This window comes from Leucopleurus acutus, assembly GCF_964270905.1.
Source record: "Leucopleurus acutus genome assembly, chromosome: X".
Taxonomy (NCBI): Eukaryota; Metazoa; Chordata; class Mammalia; order Artiodactyla; family Delphinidae; genus Leucopleurus; species Leucopleurus acutus.
The window spans coordinates 61,639,660-61,663,901 of record NC_139148.1 but is presented as its reverse complement, the minus strand read 5'-3'; the positions used below and the strand labels follow the sequence as shown (position 1 = coordinate 61,663,901).

At 50.7% G+C, this 24,242-nt stretch overlaps 2 protein-coding genes across 8 annotated transcripts in view; one reads left to right on the top strand and one right to left on the bottom strand.

Moving 5' to 3' along the window:
• The window catches only part of NHSL2 (NHS like 2), a gene marked incomplete at its 5' end in the record, with an annotated part of 266,811 nt that overhangs the window by 1,224 nt on the left and 241,345 nt on the right, over positions 1 to 24,242 (bottom strand). For 4 of the 7 annotated variants that reach the window (XM_082865001.1, XM_082865002.1, XM_082865003.1 and 1 more), the window contains 6 exons: positions 82 to 210; positions 1,686 to 4,017; positions 5,277 to 5,408; positions 7,259 to 7,454; positions 7,761 to 7,888; positions 10,746 to 10,901. In XM_082865001.1, the coding sequence (XP_082721127.1) occupies positions 82 to 210; positions 1,686 to 4,017; positions 5,277 to 5,408; positions 7,259 to 7,454; positions 7,761 to 7,888; positions 10,746 to 10,901 (3,073 nt within the window). Of the gene's footprint in view, positions 1 to 81; positions 211 to 1,685; positions 4,018 to 5,198; positions 5,409 to 7,258; positions 7,455 to 7,760; positions 7,889 to 10,745; positions 10,902 to 24,242 lie in introns of all 7 variants that reach the window. The other 3 variants (XM_082865005.1, XM_082865006.1, XM_082865000.1) reach the window with 2 other exon arrangements.
• RTL5 (retrotransposon Gag like 5) lies at positions 11,352 to 13,070 on the top strand (the record flags this gene model as incomplete). The annotated part of the gene is made up of 1 exon (XM_082865007.1): positions 11,352 to 13,070. The coding sequence occupies one exon, from the start codon at positions 11,352 to 11,354 to the stop codon at positions 13,068 to 13,070; it is 1,719 nt and encodes a 572-aa protein (XP_082721133.1).

Genomic DNA, 24,242 nt, shown 5'->3' with positions numbered 1-24,242 from the left:
TTCTGCTTAGGGGTAGCAGTTTTTCTTCTGGTATAAGAAGGAAAGGCAATTATAATAGGAATTTAGGAAATTGGTCCAGACCTGTGGATCACAGTAAATAAATCTTCAGTTGTTCGTGAAGCCACAAACACATCATCATCATCTTCCGCAATCCATTCGGCTGTTTTATCACTGATTACACTTTTTTCTTCGGTTCTTGGTTCCATCGAGCTCCCTAGGCATAAGAACCAGAAGGAATGACTTTGACCACAATTGTTAGGACAAAGCACATTCTCATATGTATTTCATGTGATGTTCAAAGCAGCTCCAGGAGGGCAGCAGGGCAGAGACTTGCTGTCTCCATTTTGCAGGGGAACAAAATGTTCCTAAGGTTAGTGATTTGGCCAACAAAACACGGAGGGGAGTGATGAAGATCAGCCTGGGTCCCTGTTCTCTCGTGCCTTTTCCATTACAACAGGTTGCCTGAGCATTCTCTCGTTTTAAATGCATCATTTTTAAAGCTCAATGAGCTGAGAGCAATCTAAAGCAATGACTCAACCAGTGGGTGGGAGTGGGACCTATCTGAATCTCAGAGGGAGCCTGTGGAGTTTGAGGAAGCAGATTCTAAAATTACCTGTGGCTTTGATTTGTTTGCTTGTTTTAGTTGCAATGATTTAACTTACGTTGAAAGTCCAAATCAGCTTAAGGAAGGCCATAAGATTTTGATGTTTGGTGTTAAGGGTTTCAAAAAGGATGAGAAACATGGATGAACCTAGAGGACACTATGCTAAGTGAAATAAGCCAGTCACCAAAAGACAAATACTGTATGATTCCACTCATATGAGGTCCTTAGAGGAGTCAAATTCATAGAGACAGAAAGTAGAAGAGTGGTTGCCAGGGGCTGGGGGGAGAGGGTGATGGGGAGTTATTGTTGACTGGGTACAGACTTCAGTTTTGCAAGATGAAGAGAGTTCTGGAGATGGATGGTAGTGATAGTTGCACAACATTGTGAATGTGCTTAACACCTACTGAACTGTACACTTAAAAATGGTTAAGATGGTAAATTTTACGTTATATGTATTTTACCACAATTAAAAAAAGAGAGACAAGAAAAACCCCCAAAAGGATGAGAAACATTTCCTAGCCTGGTCTTAAGGTTCCAGGAAGAGCAAGGCTCAAACCATCCAAGAAAATGAGCCCCCTTTCCTCTAGAAAACACTAAGAGAAGCTGCTGCTGGTAACATATTCCACTGCTTGAAGCCTTCCAGCCTGCCATGGCGCTTGAAACTCAGGCTGGGAGGGTACTGAGTCCCGCGCATGAAACTAAATTCAGTGTGGCTGGTGAAAAGTGCCATACGGTGACGTGGAGAGATAGTGCCTAGGGCAGGAGATGCCTGCCTGAGGAGGAAGATAAGCTCCTAAGGTCCTAGGGTGCTAAGACCTAGTTTGATTTCATTAGCTCAGCACTGGCGGTTTCAGAGTAGTCTGGCCCAGGCTGGGCCTTGGAGATCCACCCCTGGGTTGGTCCCGGTCCCAAGGGCAGTGAGACAGATTTAGAGTAACTCAAACCCTCAAGAGGTGTACCCTACTGATTTGGTCGCCTGGGATCAGGATCATTATCTGGGGGCATTTGCTTCTGCCCCTGGCACTCTGTCCTCACCCTCACCTCTCCTGGGATTGAAAGGAAAAGCCAGCAGACACTTTACTAACCCAGAGGGCTTGCCTCCCTTTCACTGTCAGCCTGTGGCGTGGAGGTTGTCCTTGTACCCGCCGATGGCAGGTGGTCGCTAGTTGGTAGACACTTGGCATCTTCCTCCAGGGTGATGATGGGGCTGAGAGGCAGCCTTGGTTCAGCCGTGTAGGCCTCCATTTGAGTTGCAGGTGAGGTGAGAGGCAGGTACAGCACGCTGGGCTTTTTTGGTACAGGAGGTGGAATCTTGCCTTTCTTTTTCTCAGCTTCTTCTTGGCTCTGGAGGCTAATTCTTTCAGGTAGGGCTCTCCCCTTGGGGCCCTCATACTCCGTACTTCCCTGGGGAGGTTGCTGTGTTCCTGAGAAGAAAGCACCAGAGGAACTGGAAAAAGGCGTGAAAACAAGAGATGAGGGTGCTGTTGACTCCCCCAGGGTTCTGCCCTCAGGGAAGCTGGAGGACTTTGGTTTCCGCACCACCGTGTATATATCTTGAGGGAGTGGCCTCATATGTTGAATTGAGGTCTTGGGGGTCATAGCCAAGGTAGGCGAAGTTAGTGGGTACTCCTCGGGGACAGACGGTGGCTTGTGGACCAAGCTTGGAGGCCTTCGGGCCAGTGGGGGCTTCTCGGCTATGGGAGGTTTTGCCTTTCTCTCTGGCAAGGTGAAGACTTCAGCTCCTGACTCCTCAGCATAGTCAGGGCTCTCAATATCATCTTCCGGTTCAGACTTGCTGACTGACCTCAGGCGAACAGAACGTAAGTCAGACTGAGTAACCATGGGCATGATTGGCTGGTTGGGGCTAGTTTTCTGGGCCAGCTTGGCCCCAAAATTTGTTTCCGAGTGATGCCGGCTCACCTTGGTTTTGCTTCGGATGGAGATACTCATCCCAGACAGGTCCAGGTTGGTTGAAGAGGTCAACGGTAGGTCAAACGATAGCCGTGACTTGGACATTTTCTCCACTGGTGATGTTGGGGGTAGTGATGACTTCCTCTCAGGTACCACTGGACGTACCCGGACACTGCCACTTGGAGGGGGCAAGTGGCCCAGGGTCAAGGACATGGAGACAGTGGGTGTTGGTGTCTCTGACTGGCTGGAGTATCCACTGGAGGGTGACATCAGCCCAGTGGGCCTTCCTGGGGAGGATACCTCCCTGGCCTCCACCTCGATGGAAAGCTGGGAAGGCGTTGTGGCTCTGGAGGTGGAAGGGGAGGCGAGAGACTCTGAGCTGCCCTGAACTTGGGTGCACTCAATGACTGTGGTGCCAGTGGCAGTGCTGGAGCTGGACAAGGATTGGTAGGTGTCACCAGACTTCCAGTCAGTAAGATACCAGTGGTGGGCGAATTGTGTACCTTCTGGGTCTTTGAAGGTTGGCACAGCTGGGTGACCCTGAGTATCTGGGTGGGATGAGTGATGTCCTTGGTGTTCCAAGGAGAGGCAAAGGCTCCTGGGCCTCTGGTCCTTGGGTAGCGCTGACCCACCGTCTGGCAAGAGGACTGGTTCATCTTTGACCAGCGAGACACTGCGAGTCGGTGGGGAAGGCTTCTTCTTGGCCTTCTTGAGTGAGATGCTCTTGGACCTCTGCCTTCTTTGCTGGGCCTCCTGTTGGGCGCTAAGGGAGGCAATGTTGTCGGCACTGTTACTGCCCTCAGAACTTGTACTGGCATAAGGCAGGGCACAGGCTTCACTGGCCTTCTGCTCCTCGTCATAGTCCACATCCATGGTGCCTGTGTCTGTGGGTACAGACAGTGACCGCTCCCGGAACCTGCTGGCCCCACCTGGGCCTGTCTCCAGCCTTGAGGTATCACCAGTCAGGAGGCCAATCTTGGAGGGTCGTTCTGATACATGCCTTCGTTGAGTAGAATGCTCAGAGTAGCCAGCAGACCCACTGCATCCTGCTGGGGTATCACGAGTGACAAAGAAGGTAGCAGCCTCCTTAGGAACCAGAGGTGGCAATGTGTGCAGAGAGATCCAAGAATTCCCAGAGGAAGGACTTTTTCCATTTTCACTGTCTTGACTGCTCTGAGCAGTGGCACTTGGAGTCACGTAGGTAAAAGCATCTCCCTTCCAGGAAGGGGAGAACGTTGATTCTGTTGGTCCATTGCAAGAACTGGGGACGCTATACACCATCCCCATGCTCTCCATGCCAGGGACTTTTGTGCCACCACGTGCCTGGAGAGGTTCTTCCGGATCACTAGAAGGATTTCTCAATACTGGCGAGGTGAGATTTGGTAACTGAGCTTCCTGACTGATGGCAACTCTTCCGTGAACACCTCCCGGAACTGAATGGCTGGGCTTGATGTCTGAGGTGGTAGAGCAGGCCACACTGCCTGTGGGGCTGTTGCTGTGACCTGGGGGAGGTAAACACAGAATGTTAGTGGTGCAGCCAGGGATCCCCCAGCAGCAGCTGTCACTAAAGAGACGGGAGCACCAAAGTTTTGCCAAGAAGCATTTGCCAACAGCTTGGTCAGAATTCCTTGGTTCTTCCTTTCCATAGATGAGGATACTGGGGACATTGGGTCCTTGCCCATCACCACACAGTGAGTCACAGGGTGCCCTTGAATTGTCCAGATGGCTTCCAAAGACTTTTCAGCTTTGAATATGCCTTTCAGAGCTGAAGTGGCACGTGGGACTACCATGGGTTTTTTCCAGGCTTTCACCCCAGGCTCATGAAACGACCACAGACCTCAGCGTTCACCTCCTCTGAGATGAGAGCAGAGGCTTTCGAACTGATAAAGGACAGCAGTGTGAACTTCAGCTCCAGCAGTGCATTGGGAGTATGCCACAGCTGGAAAGTTCAGAGTCTGGTTGCATTTTTGACACCTGTCACTTTTTAACTTGGCAATAGGAAAAAGTGAGAATAACCTACAGATGTGAGGAAACGGTTCAGATGTTGAAAATCCCCAAAGATTTTCTCATATACACAACAGTTATTATATCATGATGATGTTATATGATGATGATGATGATGATGATGATGATGATGATGACAACGATGACGACTACTCTTATGATAATTTAGAATAACAGCCACCATTTGCTGAACACATACTATGTACCAGGCACATGGTAGGAAAATTACGTACAATAACTCTGATCCTCAGGAACATTCCACCGGGTTGGAATCATCATCCCCAATTTACAGATGAAGAAGCTGAGGCTCAGAGAGGTTAGGGAACTTGGCTAAGGCCTCACAGTTAGTAAGTGGAGAGGCCAGAATTTGTATCCATATCTCTCTGGTCTGTGCTCTTTGGATGGCCTTCATTTAATGGCAGTAATGGTTTTGTGAATATGGCACTTTTAGCGATGATTCCCCCTCTTAGGCATCTATCTGCCTAAATTCGAGATACATAGTTATATTCCACTTATAATGGGAAATATATACATAACGAATTTATTAGCCTGGGAGACCTGCTCTCCATATTTGGTTGCTGCCCTTGACAAAAGGTCCTTGGTTATCCTTAATTACTATATTGGCTTTTTCAGGACATCCAAAGTCCCTCCCCCCGCAATCATTCCTGTTCCCTGTCACAGCAATACCACTTGGGTTGCAGAAATGGTGAGAGTGAGCAAGGGGAAGGGTTTGGGGGATCAGCTATGGTGGGGTCACCTTGGTCTCGCTGGGAATAGTTAGAGAATCCAATAATGGTCCGCCTCCGCCTCAGGGTGGACTTGGGGTTCACGGCTGTCTCTGTGTTAAACAACGAGTGTCGCAAACTTGCATGTTTATCAAACTGCTGCCCTGTAGCCAAAATAAAGACACTTGGGTGCATCCTGGTTTCTGTTTACAGTATGGCAGAAACTGGCCTGAGGTTGAGAGAAGGGATGATGGCAGTAGCGATGAGCATGAATAGCATCCAGGCAGGCGACCCTTCTTCCCCATCCCTCCCAACTTGGCCCCGGGCACCCGCAGCTCCAAAGCACGCATGCTAGCTTTCAGAGGTCCACCCGGGGTCACCTGTGAGTCTTAGGTGGCCGAGAGCCATGGTTTTCAACCCTGGCTACATATCGAAATAAACTGGGCAGCTTTTCAAACTCTAATAACTAGACCCCACCTCAGAACACTTAATACTCTGGGAATAGGGCCCAAATAGAAGCATTTTCTCAAACTCCCCAGGTGATTGTTCAGATGTACAGCCCGGGGTGAGAACCACTGGAGTGGAGAGACATGTTGAGACTAGATATTGCTTGATTGCAATCTCTTCTCAGATCAAAGCCTTTATTCAGGCTGATGAAGACAGTGTCTCCAAGAAGCTGCGCCATCCCTCGCCACTATCCAGGAAGCAGTCTGATAGTCTGCCCTCCAGGCACCTGATCACATTTGATCAAAGTTCGCCCCTGCGTGGTGATTGAGATCTACTTTTCTCAAAGCACCCGCTCAGTCTTTGCTCCTATGGAATTGCTAGGGCAGGGGCAGGGCGGGGGCAGTGGGGTGAGGTTTGCTGCTCCCCTGCACTGTCTCTCATTCAGCGGCTGCCTAACCAAACCCTCCCCTCTCAGCCCCATGGCCACATAGGTACCCCCCTCCACAGAAAGTGGCTCTGTGGGCAAAACACAGGGCCAGCCTCGTTGACAGCAAGGTAGAAGTTCAAAAACAAAGCACCCACCATCACTTTGTGAGTTTCTCCTCTCAGCCCTCACACTTCTTAGTACATCTCCCTAGGCTCTGGGCTCTATTTCCTGTCTCTATTTTCCTGAGATGACACCAGTGGCGCTGGATTACCCCATATCCAGGGAGCGTCACCACCTGTGGCCAGAGCTGTCCTCAACATCTTCATCAACTTTTTCCAGCACACCATGGGCTGGCACTGGCTCACAGGGTGCCTCTGGTCCCCTTGGGTTAGGAGGTCTTGATTTCATCAGGCCGTTGGCCCTATCTCCTTCTGAAATGACTGACCCTCTTCCTCTTCCACTTACAGCCGGTGAAGTGTGGAGAATGAATTAATAATGGGCATGGTACAGGGTGCCACATGTCCCCAGAGACACAACCAGCTGAGCTGCGTACATTATTTTCCCCATCTCAAGGTAGTACTGGATCCCTCTTTGGTCTCACACAAGTGCAAGAGGCCCACCTCACTAGGAGACTGAGTGATGACTCAAAGTGCCACAAGGCCCTTGGTCTGTACTCTGGGTCTGATCCTCCCGTTTAGTGCTCGCTTCGGCAGCATATATACTGATCCTCCCGTTTACCACCAGCACTCTGAACCCCACACTTCCCCTGCAACTCCTATCTGTGTGCTCCAAACCCGGCTTCTGGCACAAGAAGTCTTCTTTCCCCAAACCAAACATAACTCATACACTCTAAGTTTCCACAGATGCTCCAAAGAGCACATGAATTCATGAGGTTTTAGAGTTTTCTGTTAAGAGAGTTTCCTTTGCCATCAAATGGTCTCAGTTAGTGTGGCAGGGCCAGTAGAGAGTGAAGAAAGAGCATGCCTCCGTTCCCGGGCGAGAGCCATGACCTTGACAGTGCAGGGTGAGCCAGTAGCAAAGAAAGTCTCGCTCCCTCCCCCAGCACCCAGTGCATTTGGAGAGGATGATCTGTAGTTGGCATGGAGGGAAGCGAACAGAGGCGATGCTAAACAACTCTACCGGAGACATTGATGGGCACGATGTCAGAGTGCGTGGGACAAGGCTGAAGCCATCGCTTCTCCTCTAGGACGGGCAGAGGGAAGGGACTATTCCAGGCAGCTTGCTTGTCGGCTGTGGTAGGCAGGCTCAGGGAGGCCTCAGGGGCCCTCACACCCTGCATGGTAGTCTCATCCTCGCTCAGCTGCCATTTTGTGGGCTGTTGGGAAAGAAGGTGATGGGAAGGGTGTGCTCCCGACTGGAGACGAGCCGTGCCCACAGAATGGCTGTCTAGGCAGGGTGGTTGGAGGCTTCATCTGGGAGGCAGGAAAGTGTGGACAGGCTGCCAGGCCGGACGCCTGCCGTGCAGGTCCCATCTCGGCAGGGCCTCAGGATGGCTCTGCTGGTGAGCAGAGATGAGCAGCAGCTTCCAGTGGGTAATGTAAGCAGTTCCAGGTTCCCCGTCAATGGGTGCGGGGCGAGCTCTGCATGCTGGCTCTCCCAGGTGGGGGAGGAGGCAACTCACCATCAGTACAAACTCCAGACGCCTGGCAGACTGGGGCCTTGGGCTGGGAGTGGGCTCAGGGGCCTCATCAGCAGAGCGGAAGGTCTGCCCCAGAAGTCTGGCCTCCGAGTACTGTTCCTCATATTCTTCTGAAAAACAGCACAGTGGATACACACTCTAGGGAGCCACGGCCAAGCGGTGGGCCAGGGAAGGACCATGAGCTTGGGGCTCCTGCTCTAGCTGCCAGGTCTGACTCTCATTGTTTCTTTAGGATAGTTCCCGGCGTCTGAGCCATTTGGGAATGGAAAATGCCTACTTCCTATGAGGAGAAAAGAGAGTCAATGGGTTTGAGTTGTGCTGGTTCGGGGACCAAGCCTTTGTCTCCATGGCCCCCACCTTAAGTGCTCAACTCAGGAAAGAGGCTCAGGATGCAGACGCCTTTTGCTACTCTCTGCTGCAAGATTCTCTCTTTGAAGTCCTGCATCTCTTCAGGTTTTCTGCAACCCTACCAGGGACATGACCTGTGTGAAGCACAAAGAAATTTGCGTTGGGAAGTCCAACATGGAATGCTCCCTTGGATGCTGAGAACTCTTACCTGAGCCTCTGAGGGCTCGGTTCCCTGCACCTTAGTCTCACTGTGGGGGGCATATCAGGTCCAGGAAGGAGAAGGAAGGTGGAGGTAATGGCGGAGGAGGAAGGAGAAGTTCGGGGGCATCGCTGGGGAATAAGAAGGATGCAGAAGATTTGAATGGGTTTCATTTAAGTGATGAATTCAACAAGTGAAGGAAGTGAGACTAAAGAACAGTCAGGACTCTGCACATTTGAACAGAGATTTGAAGAATCATAGAGACTTGGGGTCAGGAGGGGCCTCGAGGGTTCTCTGGTCCAACATCCCATTCTGGGCTCCGGCTTCCTCAGCATCCCTTCCAGGTGTTTCTTCAGCCTCCACACACACTTGCCTGCAGAGGAGGGGAGAAGCCTTCCTCCCAAGGTGGCTCATTCCATCCAAGGACAGTTGGGGCTTTCAGGCGTGTCAGGAATGTTCTTCCTTATCTTGAGGTAAATTGGCCTCCCCCTAGGTTTCCACCCACGTGTCCTCATTCTGCCCATGGTGGCAACACAGAGCACACTGACTCTTTCTTTCTGCATAGCAGCTCCTCTCTTATCTGAACACAAGGCTCATGGTGTCCCTTAGAATCTTGCTTCTCTAAGCTTGCCACTGCCCTGGCAGGGAGGTGGGGTCATGGCCGTTGTTCAGTTGGGTGGCCCCTCTGCAGTTTTCTGTTCTCCGTAAAAGTTACCCTTTGTTGGTATGGATAAATGACAGCTAATAAGACCTCTTTTCACTTTTAATGTTCACTCAGCAAATATCCTCTTGGAGATCCAGCCCTGTGCCCGGTGCTTCTGGAAACCGGAGAGTAGTAAGAGATGTGATCCTTTACATTCAGAAGCCCAGTCTGGTTAGGTGGACAAAATATATACCTAGGACTAGTAGATGAATGAGTAAATGAATGAACAAATGAAAGAAAAATCAGTTCGGAACTATACAAGTCCTCTTGAGCTGGATGGTACAAAGGGCCTCGTATGAGTGCTTAGGGAGGGAATGATGCAAAGTGCAGAACTAGCGTTAAAGGTCTTTTTCGATGCGGCAAGAATAGAACTTGGAAGAAAGTGTAAGGATTGGAGTGGGGAAGAGGGAGTAAGGGCTTTTAGGCTTGGAAAAGAGGCCCGAATGGGAGAGTGAGTGCCTGGAGGGTGTAAGGAGCTTGTGACTAGCACTGGGGTTTTATTTGTATTATTTTCTCGAGATCTAACTTACCTAAAGTGCACAAATCTTAAGTGTGCAGCTCAGTGAATTCTGACATATTCATGCCCCTTGTAACTGCCATCCAGATATTTGTAGCACCCCAGTAGTCTCTCTCATAGCACTGAGTTTTAATCCTATTGCCACTTACACTGGATAAATCCCTCTGGTCAATGTGTACGTTCTTCACATTGTAAGGTCCTATCGGGGACCACAACTGTTTTTTTCTTTTACATTAATTTTAATATTGTGTCTAAGTCAGCCTATGTTCCAAAGGACACAGACTGGGAGTAGATGTTGCATCTTATCTGGGTCTCTCCAGCTGCAAGATACTCTTGCTAATCAGTTTATGGACACCCTATTTTTAATTCTCACAAAATCATGCCATGTGGGGAAGTGGAATCCCCATTTTAAAGATGACTGACTAATCTGAAGCTCAGAGAGGTTGGGTAATCTGCATAATGTCACACAGCTAGTTAGGTGTGGGATTCAAATTAGATTCTGACTCTGTCTGATTTCAAAGTCTCGGTTTTCTCATTCTGCCTGGTGCAGGCAATCTGACTGCTCAGGCATTATGGCTGGGCTGTTTCTCTGGATTGTGTGGACCCAGCTTTGTGTACAAGGTGCTCATCAGTATACTTCAGAGACATGGGGTTGGGAATTGGGGATGAGGTGAGCTCTGAGTGTTGTGTATTGGGCTTACTTTGGTGAGGCAGGAGCGACCCATGAGATATGTGGACAAGGTTATTGCAAGAGCAGAGTGAGTGAAGCCCAGAGTGGGAGACCCTGCAGATGCCTCTTTTGTCTTTGGGCACCGGGATTCCAAAGACTTGGGTGATGTTGCAAGAGAAGGCCTGAGGGTATGCGGGCCCATATTGCGGGAGTCTCTCATCCAGCGCTCTTTGTAAATGACTTGACCCATGGCCCTGCCTCGGCCTCTGTCCCTTTTCCCCCAGAGACTACTGAACTGAAAAAAATGAGGGAGGGGGACCAGAGGGTGTAAACAGCCATAGAATTAGGGCTTTTGGAGTCAGTAGTCTGGAAGGTGAAAGATGGAAAGTGTGTGTTTTGTTTCTCAATAGGTTTTCTACTATTCTCTCTCTTTATCTCGCGAGTCCCTGTCCTCTTTCTTCGTCGCCTCCCTCCAGACGCTATGCATCTGTCCCGTGGGCTCCGGCCGCAGCCCCCCTCCCTCTCAGTACCTTGCAACAGGCTCTGGAGATTGAGCTGCGCCTCGCGAAGCAGCTCCTCTACACTCGGGGGCCTGCCCGAGGAGAGGAACACGTTCACTGGCTGTCGCCATGACGACCTCGAGTGGGCAGTCGCTGTCGCATTTTCCCGACCCGAGTTAGCTGCAGCTAGGGAAGGAGAGAGGCAGTGAGAGGCGCCGCCGGCGAGGGGGGGGCCGGGGGCGGCGCGCGGCGGCCAGTGGGCGCCCGCGGTTCCCCAAGACCCGCCCCGGCCGGGGGTGGGGGGGGTGGCGCGGGCCACGCTTAAAAGGCGGGGACGCGCCAGCCGCAAGATTTTTCCTCGACAGATCGTGCTGCAGTCCGTTCTCTCCCTCGCCACCAGCCTCCGCCCGCCCGATCTTCGCCTCGCTGCCTCGCCGCCCGCCTCCTCCGCCCGGCGCCTCCTGGCTCCCGCCGCCGCCCGCCCTTTGCGCTCCCCGGGACGAGGTAACGCGCCCTGGGCCGAGCCGCCGGGCCCTTGCCCTGGTGGGTGTGGCTCGGCCTCCCGCGCGCCCCGCCGCGGCCCCCGGCTCCCCATCCCACCCCCACCCGCAGCCCCAGGCCCCCAGGCTAGTCCTGATGTCCGAGGCGGCCGGGAATCTCAATAGCCTCCGCATGGCGAACGTGGCCCTGCGAGAAGAATTAAATGCCCTTCGCGGGGAGAATGCCAATCTGGGCCTTCAGCTCGGCAGAGCCCTGGCCGAGGTCAATTCCTTGCGGGGCAATGTCTCGAGCTACATGCGTTGGCCGGTGCCCGTGGTGCCCGTCCTTTCCGAGGAGAACTTTGAGTTCCCGCTCAGTGAGATTGACGCCGTTCCTGAGGGAGAACTGCCCTTCCTGTGCTGGCCTCCCCCGCGCGCCGAGCCCGAGTACGCCCCAGACGAACTGTTGATTAGCGTGATCCAGGATTGCGGCACCTCCGGCGGGCCCGCCGACCCACCCCCGCTGCCCAGCCCGCCCCCGCCGGCGCTGCCCCCACCCTCGGCCAAGGAGCTGCCCCCGCAGCCTCCTCTGCCGCCGCTGGAGCGGCCCGAGATAGAACCCTTCTCGGGCGACCCAGTCTACCTGGCTGAATTCCTGATGCAGCTAGAGACTTTCATAGCCGACCATGAGGATCATTTCCCCGGGGGCGCTGAGCGGGTGTCCTTTCTGATCTCCTTTTTCGCTGGTGAAGCCAAGGACTGGGCCGTCTCAGTCACCCAGGAAGGAAGCCCCCTGCATGCCAACTTCCCGCGCTTCCTGGATGAAATTCGTAAGGAATTCTGTGGCCCCATCCCCCCAAGTGTGGCAAAAAAAGCCATCCGCAAGCTCAAGCAGGGAGACTGTACCCTGGGCAGCTATGCAGATGCTTTTCAGTTCCTGGCTCAATTCTTGTCTTGGGATGACTGCCGCCTTCAAAACCAATTCCTCAAAGGCCTGTCAGAATTCTTCCGCAAGGAGCTCTTATGGTCAACTGAAATGGCCGACCTAGACGAGCTGATTCTCGAGTGCGTGGAGATAGAAAGAAAAGTGCGTGTCCCCAAGCCAATCCCACTCCCTGGGGTTCGCAATATTTTCTTCCCTTTTGCAGCAGACCGTAATCTTGAAGGTGAAGAGGGAGAAGAGTGCCACAGTGGGGATGAAGATGAAGAGGCATGCAGGCGCAAGCTCCAGGACAAGGACCAGGGGAGGCATGTGAGAGCTATTCAGCAAGAGACCAGGGGGGAGGAGAGGGGGAAGAGGGAGGAAGAGATGAGGAAGAAGGAGCTGAAACAAAAAGGGGAGGAGGACAAGGAGGAGGAAGAAGAAGAGGAGGAGGAAGAAGAGGAGGAGGAAGCAGAGGAGGAAGAGGAGGAGGGGATGAGGAAGAAGAGGAAGAAGGAGGAGGAAGATCAGAATAAGGATGAGAAAGACGATGAGCATGAGGGTGGCCGCCAGAAACCGGAGCAGGAGCTCGAGCAGGAGCCAGAACAGGAGCAAGAGACAGAGGATGAGACCCAAGATGATGACCTGGATGAGCTGATGGAGATAGAGCCCACCTATGCCAATGCTTCATCCCAGACTTCTGGCTACTATCATGAAAATTTCCTAGATGTGTCACCTCCCATCATACAGCCCAGCAGACGGAGGAACCAGAATCGAGTCCCACTTCTGGAGGGCCTTCCAGGTACCAATTCACCATTCTACAGTTCGCCGCCACTGATTCGCCGGGCAGGTCGCCTGGGGCAACGCCAAATACGACGCCGTCCCCCGGTGCTATTCCGCCTCACTCCGAGGCAGGGGGGCCACCGGGCTGCGCGGGGCCGCATTCGCGTGTGAGAGCTGGGGCGGGCTGCCCCCACCCCAGAACACACCCTTCCACTGCGTCCCCTGCCCCTGCTTTCGCTGCCACACCTGCCCCATTGACCGACCAGTACTTAAGGGAGTTCCAAACCTGCAGAACCCGAAGAAGACCCGGAGAACTCCAGACCTTCCTGCGACTGTGACCGGGGAGTGACACCAGGGAAAGGAGGGCTCAGCAGTAGCTGCCCTCTTGGTGTGCACTCTGCTCCGTCCTGCCGCGAGCTAGAGAGCAGGTGTCTGGGCCTGTTCCTGTAAATGAACTGGTCACCCTCTTGTATTTCCCCTCTAGTTGTTCCCAGCCCTCACCTCTCCTGCGTTTATTCACGCTGTGTTCTATGGTTTAATCCTCTGACTAGCTAACCAGGACTTCACCCAATGCCTCACTGCTCTGCCCCAGTGAGTGAAAGGACAGGCTCCACTGAACTCTTAAAGCCACTGAGGCCACTTACTAGGTATAATCAGTGGAAAGCAAATGCTATCAAGAAACGGTCCTGGAAGCCTACACTTGCTTCAGGTCGCCCCTCCAGCAGGAGGGCCCTGAAGAACGCCCTCCCTCTAGCCCAGTGAGAGTATGCAAAACCACGTGTCCAGTGGACCACCCAGCTGAGACCTGACCTTGACTGACTGAGCAAGCTGGTTCCACCTTCCCACAGACTACAGGCTCAGGGCCTCAGGGCTCTCCAGATCTGGGACCCTCTCCTCTTACTACATTACCTTCCTGGGCATCCCCAGTGGACAGAGCCCAATGTTCCATGCCCTACCCTTTTCCTTGATGTTGCCTAGAGGGTAGGCAGTTGGGTGGGGGAGCCAGAGGAGGAGAAAGCAGCAGCAACAACTCAGTTTGACCTTGTAAGGAGTGACTCTTTCCTTAGGGACGGTGGTCTCCTCCCCCGGCCAGGCCTTGGACTGCAGTCTCCAGCCAAAGGTCTTGGCAGAAGATTTGCCATCCTTGGGGTTCCAGAGGTGGCCTAATTGGCCTTCCCTTCCCAGACTGCCAGAGAGAGGGGCCCAAGGCCTGCTCTTCAACTCCAACTTAAAGGACTCCTTATTTCTGAGAGTAGAGAGGAAGGTCCTCTCTAGAGACTTCACCCACTGCAGCCTTGCAGTCGGGATGACCTTGTGTCTCTCACATTCGGGGCAAGCCATGGCCTGGCGCTGGGCATCGAGTAGGCGGTGAGGCCTAAGCGGTTGACTGCCTCCTAGTAACTCCTGGGGCTTCTGGGTCCTAACCTAGGGGCCCTCATAGAGACCTGCTGCTTGCCTTGGGTCCAGAAAACACTGCTTCTGCAGTGAAGAATACACAGTATGTCACTCTGGCCACAGAATGCCAGTCAGATCCACTGCTGGCCTGAACTGCCCTCCACACTGGGCTTCCTGCACAGGGCCTGGCAGCTGGGCAAGTGCAGCCGAAGTGTCTGAGGCCAAAGGGAGGAAAACATAGTAAATTAAGCCTCTGTTCCTCACCGGAGTCTGATAGGTAACCTCAGCCCAGCCTTAGGATTTTGAGCCCAGAGGCAAGAGGAAGGAGCTGGAGGAAGAGGAGTCATGGAGAAACCCAGTCCTCCGGCTGGTTTCTGGTGAGGTCTCTTCATCAGTGGGAGGTAAGAAGCCCTTTTGTTGCTCACACATTTCTCAGCCTGGGGATCGGTGGAGCCAAGTTCCTATAACCTGTTGCTATCTTTTAAAAAGGCTACTACCCCCCTCCTCCAAAGAGAAAAGTAATACATAATCATTATAGAAAAATTGGCAAATAGAGAAAACGATAAGAACCCCAAAGCCCCAAACATTCAGAATCCCACCACACAGACGCAAGCACTGTTAACACTTTCTTTCTAGTGTGTTCTCGCTGCGTCTTTTTTTTTTTTTTTTTTTTAGCGGTACGCGGGCCTCTCACTGTTGTGGCCCCTCCCGCTGCGGAGCACAGGCTCCGGACGCGCAGGCTCAGCAGCCATGGCTCACGGACCCAGCCGCTCCGCGGCACGTGGGATCCTCGCGGACCGGGACACGAACCCACGTCCCCCGCATCGGCAGGCGGACCCTCAACCACTGCGCCACCAGGGCAGCCCCCTCACTGCGTCTTTTCAAAGCCGAGATCATCCTGCGAGCTCTCGATCAGCAGGATTTAAAATGGCTGCCACCTATGCAGTCACACAGACTGAATTATTTATTTAAGCATTCTCCTAATGTGTTGGACATGTCAATTGCCTGGTTTCCCCCATCCCCACCAGTGCAGGAGTAAATAACCCTGTAAAGAAAAGTTTGTCTGTTTTTCAGCTATTTCCTCAGGAGAGAGTTCCAGAAGGGGAACCGCTGTTCTTCAAAGCCGTGGACCCTGTTTGCTGATGGTCGACACGCTGGCCCTGCTGCCCACGTGCCTGCCAGAGAAGTGCAAAGGACAGGTGCCTTGCACGCCCATCTCCAGGGACCCCTCAGCACAGGCCCTGCCTGTTCCCATGGTGCTTCTCATCCTGAGCCCGTGTAGCTTCAGCCGGGGAAAGGGCAGATGAGCAGTGAGCTGGTTTCTGGCCCTCTGGTGGCAAGGGGGCTTGGGCTCCCTTTGACCCTCTTCCCCCCTTCTCCCAGGTCTTCAATATTGTGATGTAACAGCCACAAGGGCTGTAAGAGGAACTATGGGCTTTGGGTGCTTTCTTGGGTTGAAAGAGGGGTGGGTGGGGATGGGGGGGATGCATGCAGGGGTATGAAGGCTGCCCATGGATTCCCAGAGACCCGGGAAGAAATCGTTTGAAACCAATGTGTTATTGTATATTGTTGCATTACTGTGTTGTGAAGATGAGAAATCGTTCTGTATGCTAAAGCTTTCTCCTCAATAAAAAAGATAGAGGGTGTGTAAAGACTGTGTCTCTCTGGGTTACTGAGCAAGCACAGAAGCCCACCTAGGAGGCATTAGGTACTTACCAGGCACTTCGCCTGGATCAACCCTGGCCTGAAGCCTTGACGTCCTTCGATGAGGAAACTAAGGGCCCTAGCCTACCGAGTTTGTGGATGGCAGAAGTTGTCAGGAGGGAAGTGGAGGGACTAGGTATCTTGAAAAACAGCATTAGTTCTCCACTAATATAAAGACATAAAGGTATGAGTGGTCTAGCCCTACCCTACCATCCTATAACAGTGCTGCCCCCCTGGCCCCCAAACACACACACCCCCGCACACCCCCCCCCCCACAGGACTTTGGAGGGAGGGAGGGGGCCCTTCCACTTCTTGGCACTAGATGGTGCTATGGGACACCAGTGAGAAAGCTGGTGAAGATTTTTAAATACATCCCTAGAGCAGTCCACGCAGACACCCTCCAGCAAGATTTCACTGCTCCTCACAGATTGTGGGGGCAGAAGAAACTGAATCCCATTCTGGGATTTGCTCAAGTTTCCCAGCCATGAGTTGAAATTTCTTCCCCTGGGACAGTGGGTGAGAACGTTTATGGACTTATACCCCCTACCAGGTATAAGTGCCGTTCCAGGCACTACACATCCGTTATCTCATTTCATCTCACCCCCATCTTACAGATGAGGAAACTGGCTTAGAGAGGAGAAGTCACTGGCCCAAAGTTTACAGCTGCTAAGTGGCTCTATCACAGCACCGCAGCTGCCCATTCATCAGCTCCAGGGATGCTTCGCCCCTCTCTGCCTCCCCTCCAGTGGCCCTCCTGTTTCCCGGGTCTGCTCTGTCCTGCCCACCTGTCCTCTTGCCCTGCCACTGTACAGGCGTGCGGTGAGAAACGAAGCCAGGCATCAGAGTTGCACTTGCTTTGCCTCTTTATGGGGGAGGGAGGGAGGGAGGAAGCCAGCTTGTTTCTGACTGTGTGCCAGACACTTTCACCACATTTCATTCCCACACTCAGTGAGGCAGGTAATGGTGTTTTCCTTTAGAGCTGAGGGACCTGAATTTCAGAGATATTAGGTTGCATGGGGGACTTGGGTCTTTGTGACTCCCAGACCCGTACTCTCTCAACTCTGATACTCCATGCCCTTTCCCAGGAAAGCCCCCTGACGAGCTCAAGCCTCAACCTGACTGGATTCTGGGTCTTTGCCAAAGCAACCAGGTATGCATCAGATGCCCTCTCTCTGGAGGCTCCAGAACCAGTCAGTTCTGCCCTGCAGGGAAGGGCCTGCAGAGCAAGCCAGGCCAGTGGTAGGGCTGAGTTTACTGCGATGAGTATGCATGAGTGTGTGGCTGACTGCCCCTTCTGGGGAGGGACAGGGCTGTGGGGCTGTGAGCAGCATCAGTGAGCACTAGGCTTCCCCTTTCTGCTTCAGGGGGTCAGATAAAGTCTCCAGCACCCCCTGGAGTTTCTCACGCCATTGCAGGTAGGGAATAGGTGATCCCAGATTGAGTGTGCGATGGCCCATCAGAGCAGGCGGGGGAAAGTAAGAGCAAGGTCAGCCTTGCCCACCCCTGCAGTGCGGAGCCCTATGAGTATAGGGGAAAAAACCCTGGATTCCAGTCCGGCCCCACCACTGACTGGATTTGGGACCCTATGTGAGTCCCATTCCTGCTCAGAACACAGTTTCCTCATCTACCTAGTCCCTGGGGCCCAGCACATGGCTGGATACACAGTAGGATCGCAACCCCAGTTTGGTACATAAACTAAGAAGTGAGTGAATAAATGGGCCGCTGGATGGAGACCTAGAGGTAGCTTGCCGAGGGCATCTGCAGATGGCATGAAGCTTGGAGGACCAGAGGATCCCCTCCAAAATGGAATCAGGAGCACCCCCGCAATCTCTCTAACTTGGAAGCATGTACTGAAATGACCTTTACTAGGTGCACTTGTGAGATCTTGCAGTTAAGTTCCAAAAACCATCTGCAGAAGCCCGAGTGGGGAAGATGTGGATGAGAAGAAACTTGTGAAAAAAAATCTGAAAACCTGAGTTGATGGGGGCTCAGGATGAATCAGCAGACTGCCATGGCTGCCAGAAATGCTAATACCTTCTGGGGCTGCTGCAACAGAGTGAGTGCGAGACCCAGGAGATGGACAGGGCCCACCTGGGATCCTGGCTGCCCAATGGAAGGTGACCAGGTTGCATCTCACAGAAGCCCTTTTGCATGCCCAAAATAGGAAAATAGAGCAAAAGCCAGGAAGAAGGAAGGAAGGAAAGAGTGGGGGCAGTAGAAGGGTGACAAGGATGGCAAGAGTCATAAAAACTCTGTTCCCAAGGTATGGAGGAAGGCAGAGAAAAGCTTGCTGCCTGTGAAGCAGGCTTCACTGTTCCTCTCATTCATTTTGTGAGGAAACCGGCAGCTCAAGGTCACTTGCTCCATTTGCAGAGTTTGACTGTGAACTCCAGCGGTTAGACCTCCATAACTCTTAACCTCCACCCTACACTCACAACCCACGCTGGTAGAATCAGAATGTCCAGGAATTTCTATTTCTGAAAAGCTCCCTAGGCAATTCTAATGACCAGCTCAGCCCAGTGCAGAAAAGAGCGTTGGGGACCAACTAGCCCGCATGATATTTAGCAGCCAGTTTGGTCCTGAGACTTCCCATAGAGTTCCCTGGAGCAGGAACCAGCCTGGAGATCCTGAACTAGCACACAGTAAGTAATCAAGAAATATTTGTGCAATGATCCCCCAGCATGTACCATGATCTGGTGTGAGCTCGCCCCTCCAGGACACCTGCTTAGATCGCACCTCCTGAGAGAGGTGTGCCATAGGATCAGTGCAGAAATCTGACTTTGAGAAACCAGGTCCTAAGCCTTAACCCTTGACCGCCAGAACTGACTCCCCTGGGGCCTTGGCCCCTCCCAGGGGATGAGGACAGGCATTAACAAGGCAAGAGATTACCCCCAAATGGGGATGGGGGCTCTACCTCCGGCTAGCACTTCCTGCATCCTGCCCAGACAAGGGAAAGCTCGGCAGACCACTTCTCCCCAGGGACTCCACAGACACAGAAACACAAAGCCCAGGGTTCTCGGTTGCCCTGGTAACAGCGGGACCTACTTGGAAGAAAATAGTCTCTGAAAGGCTTAGGAGGGTGGATATTTCCTTTGACAGAGGGCAGGCTCTGACCTGTTCTTCACGGCCCCTGTGCCCTTCCTGCCTGCCACACAGAGGGGTACAGCTGGGGCCCCTCACCTCGGCTACTCTCCCAGGAGGGCAGGGCCAGAAAATAAGGCCCTGACTTTTTATTCTGCTCTTGCTGTGTACTGTTAATATGAGAAAGAGGCTAAAGTGGAAGGTGTTAGTCTGTGAATTCATGGCGACTGTCCTCTGGCCCAAGGAAGCCTTTCCATCCACAACCAAACTTGAGGAGGGCAAGTGCCCCGAGGAATTGCCGGTTTGGTCCTACCTCCTCCTCACCACTTAGTGCAGACACGTGAGCCAGAAGGAGTGTCACAAGTTCCAGACTCCTCCCCACCCAGTTTAGCCCCCCCCCCCATCTCTCCCCTGGACTGCTGAAGTAGCCTCCCTGCTGGTCTAGCCAGCCTCCAGTCTCAACCCCTTCTAATCAATCCACCTTCTACATGCCTGCTTGTAGTGTGGGTGGGCATGGTCCTTTGAACGCACAAATCTGCTCCTGTTGCTCCTATACCAAAACCCTTCAATGGCTTTCCTTCCTCTATTGGAAGACTTGTGGACTCGGTTCTGGCCTTCCTCACTAGCTGGTTATAAATAAACTACCTATGCCGTCTCATCTGCCCATGCCAACCTTCCTCCCTCTTCCATTCAGTCCAAACCCCAGACATCCTGAATTACTTTCTTCTTTCCTTACATACCGGGCCCTTTTATGCCTCTGGCCCTTTGCGCACTCTATTCCCTCTGCTTTAAAAATTCATAAGCACTCCTGGCCCCACTCCAATTGGCGATCTCCTCCACTCCAAGACCACTTCCTCCACGATGCTGCCTTCACTCCCCAGACAAGCTCCTGCCTTTCTGAGTCCCCAGTCACTCCCCTTCCCCTGCCCCCAATGCTCCATAAGGCTTGAGCAGAGGCTGGTTCATGACCCCAAATGAGCTTGGTGCTCATTTGTCCCCTTTGCACATGGGGGCTGCACTGGCAGTAGCCTTTGGGAGGAGGACTGGCTTCCTGAGATCTGGCTGAGGGCTGACGGTATGCAAGTGGAACTGGGAGCACCACCCCTCCCCACCCCTCCCCGCCATCAAGTTGGAGGTGTGGACAGTAGGAATAAGTTGGGAAGGAAAAGCAGGAGGGTGCAGAGCTTGTTGTCCATTCCCAACTAAGCCCCCTGTTGATGGTCCCTGTCTCCTCTTTGGGGGACCATCACTCCCAATCTGTGATGTGGTGGAGAGAGACATCTGCTGGGCTTGTGAATCCCACAGACCTGGCTTTGAACTCTGGCTCTGCCATTTCCTTGTGTGTACCCTTGGGTCAGTCATTTCACCTCTCTAAGCCCCAGTTTCCTTTTTCTAAAAATGGAGATAATAATGGCAGATATTAGTGAGATAATTGATATGAAATGACAACAACAATAAAAATAGCTAATACTTACAAGCACTTACTATTGGTTGGGCACTAAGCGCTTTACACTGATTAACTCATTGAATCATCACTACAACCCTATAAAAGTGTAGGTAGTGTTATTATTCCCCATTCTGAAGGTTAAGAAACAGCAGGGAAATTTTAACTTGCCCAATGTCACAGCACTAGCATGCTAATGCTTTCGAGCCCTCCAGTAAGCCAGGGAAAGTTCTGTGGAGCAGAAATGAGGCCAGTGGAGCAGGAGAGTGCCAAGATCCAGGGCTGGGGTTTTAGATCATGGGTCCCTCTAGCAGTTTGGTGAAACCTCTGGACTCCTTCTCAGGATAATGTTTTCAGATGCATAAAATATAATGCATAGAATTAAAAAGGAAATGAATCATATTGAAATAGTTACAAAATACTTTTAAGAAATTATGGTCTAGTTATGTTACTACTTTAATAATGCATTAAGTTACAAGACTGAGTGGCAAGTCTATAGATTAGAAGTTTTGAAGCGATGATGAGCATAAGTAACTTTCTTGAGATACAATAACTGTAATCTGATATGAAAATATTTGTGATTTCTATTGGGGATAAAGTCACAGATACTATTAATACTATTATGCTGGCTGCCTACATTCCTAGTTTGAGGAAATGCTAAATTTCTGTTAGAGGTTAGTGGAAAATGATCAAAAAATTTTCCCATCCAAGTTCACAGACCCCCTAAATTCTTTCCACCCCTTGGAGGTCCATAGAGCTCAAGATGAGAAGCCCTGCCCTCGGGTGTCAGAGAAAAGACAATAGCTGAACTGTAAGCTCCCAGGAGAAGCTGGGGGCTGGCAGAAAGACAAGTGTGTGGTTTCTCTTTCAAGAACTGTTTACAGAAATCATGAAGTCTGGCAGCTCCCTCTTCCTCTTGGTCCTGAGTCAGCAGCCCAGGGTGGGGCTGAGGCTGTCACACTTGGTTTGAGTTTCAAGCTCACCACACACTCCTCCCTAAGAGTTGATTTGTTGCCACTTCCTTACCAGTGAAATCTTGGTGGGTTTTGCTCCATTTTAAAATTTGGACTTGCTTGCACACACAGATTTCCCATTAGTCTGGAAATAATCTTTAAGCGAACATTTTATTGGCTCAAAGACATTTTCTGAGCTAATGGATGCTTCTGCCCTAGCACCCCAGCCAGGCTTAAGTTTTGCAGAGAGAAGGGGAAAGATCACCAACTATGCCACGCACCCCAGAACACCAGTCAAAATCGGCAATTTCCCAAAATCCCAAATGCTTTTTCCTGACTTCCTGACTTTGCCACCTGTCAGCTGAATCCCTGCCAAGCAGGGCAGCACAGTCTGGGTGCCATGGCCAAGGAGACAAATGGTCAGAACAGCAGTAGGCCTCTGCTCTTATAAATTGCCTCTGCTCCCATTCAAGACTCAAAGAGCACTGTTCATCAAGACCAGGCCCCAGGCCTACTCACAATGCCTTGCTTGGGGGTCCCAGCTGGCCAGGGTCCACTGCCTTCTGCTCTTCTCCAGGCCCCCAATATTTACTCAGAAATGAGCAATACTTGGCTGATGGCTAATGTGCTAAAAGGGCTGCACGCTTAATTTTCAAAGTGAGAGGATGAGATTGCGATAGCTTTATGAGCTATAGCCAGGGGCTAATAAAGAGTCTGGTTCGCAATGAGTCTGCCTCAGTTAGTCGAGGGAACAGAATAGTATGCTTTGGGGGTTCAGATCGAGAGCTCCACATGCTGGAGTGTGAATAAGACCTATTTTCTTGACTATAAAAGAAATATGTGTATGCTCTTAGGTTGGCCAATGCTCCCAAACATAGGCAGAAGGAGACTGAGGACCAAATGAGAATTCCAAAGAACTTTGATTAGCTAGATTGATCAAGAATAAAAGAGAGAAGACCCCAATTACTTAAATCAGAAATTTAAAAGGGGACATTACAATTAATCTTACAGAAATAAAAAAGATTATAAAGGAATACTGTGAACAATTGTATGACAGTAAGGTATACAACTTAGATAGAATGCATAAAGTCTTAGAAAGACACAAACTATTGAAAAGACACAAAGAAGAAACAAAAACTCCAAATAAATCTAAGTAAAGAGATTGAATTAGTAATCAAAACTACTCATAAAGAGAAGCCCAGGGCTTCCCTGGTGGCGCAGTGGTTAAGAATCTGCCTGCCAATGCAGGGGACACGGGTTTGATCCCTGGTCGGGGAAGATCCCACATATCATGGAGCAACTAAGCCGATGAGCCACAACTACTGAGCCTGCGCTCTAGAGCCCACGAGCCACAACTACTGAAGCCCGTGTGCCTAGAGCCCATGCTCTGCAAACAACAGAAGCCACCTCAATGAGAAGCCCACACACAGCAATGAAGAGTAGCCCTCCTTGCTCGCTGCAGCTAGAGAAATCCCGCGTGCAGCAACGAAGACCTAACGCGGCCAAAAATAAATAAATTAATTAAAAAAAAGATTGACTTAAAAAAAAAAAGAAAAGCCCAGACACAGATGGCTTCTTTGATGAATTCTATCAAATAATTAAAGAAGAATTAATGTCAATTCTTCACAAACTCTTTCAAAATATAGAAGAAGGGGTAACACTTTTCAACTCATTCTATGAGGCCCGTATTACCCTGATACCAAAACTAGACAAAAAGCATCACAAGAAAAGAAAACTACAGATCGATATCTCTTATGATTATGGACACAAAAATCCTCAACAATATACGAGCAAACCAAATCCAGCAACATATAGAAAGGATCATATACCATGGCCAAGTAGGATTTATCCAAGGAATGCACAGTTGTTTTAACATCTGAAAATCAATTTATGAAATAGAGTATCTCAATAGAATGAAAAACAAAACATAATTATCGCAATAGACACAGTAAAAGGATTTAACAAAATACAACACCCTTTCATGATTAAAAAAATAAAAACCTCTCAACAAACTAGAACTAGAAAGGAACTTCATCAACCTAACAAAGGGCATCTGTGAAAAACCCACAAGAACATGACAATAGCAAAACGCTAGAAGCTTTCCCTCTAAGATCAGGAATGGACAAGGGTGTCCCCTCTTGCCACTTCTATTCAACATTGTACTGGAGGTTCTAGCCATTGGTAAGAAAAAGAAATAAAAGGCACTGGAAAGATTGGAAAGGAAGAAGTAAACTATATTTACAGATGACATGATCTTGTATTATATATAGAAATCCTAAGGAATCTGCTAAAAAAACTATTTAAATTAATAGATGATTTCAACAAAGTTGTAGGATATGAAATCAATATAGAAATTGTATTGTAATACACTTGTAATGAACAATCTGAAATAAAATTAAGAAAATAATTCCATTTACAATATCATCAAAAGAATAAAACACTTAGAATAAATTAAACAAAAGTGGTGCCAGACTTGTACATTGAAAACTTACAAGACATGTTCAAAGAAAGTAAAGAAGATTGAAGCAAATGGAAAGACATCCTATGTTCAGGATCAAAATACTTAATATTGTTAAGATGGCAGTACTCTCCAAAATGATCTATAGATTCCAAGCAATCCCGATAAGAAGCCCTGCTGGATTCTTTGTATTAATAGACATTGACAAGCTGATCCTAAAATTCATACGGAAATTCCAGGGACCCAGAATGGCCAAAGCAAACTTAAAAAAGAACGAAGTTGGAGGACTCACACTTCCCACCAATTTC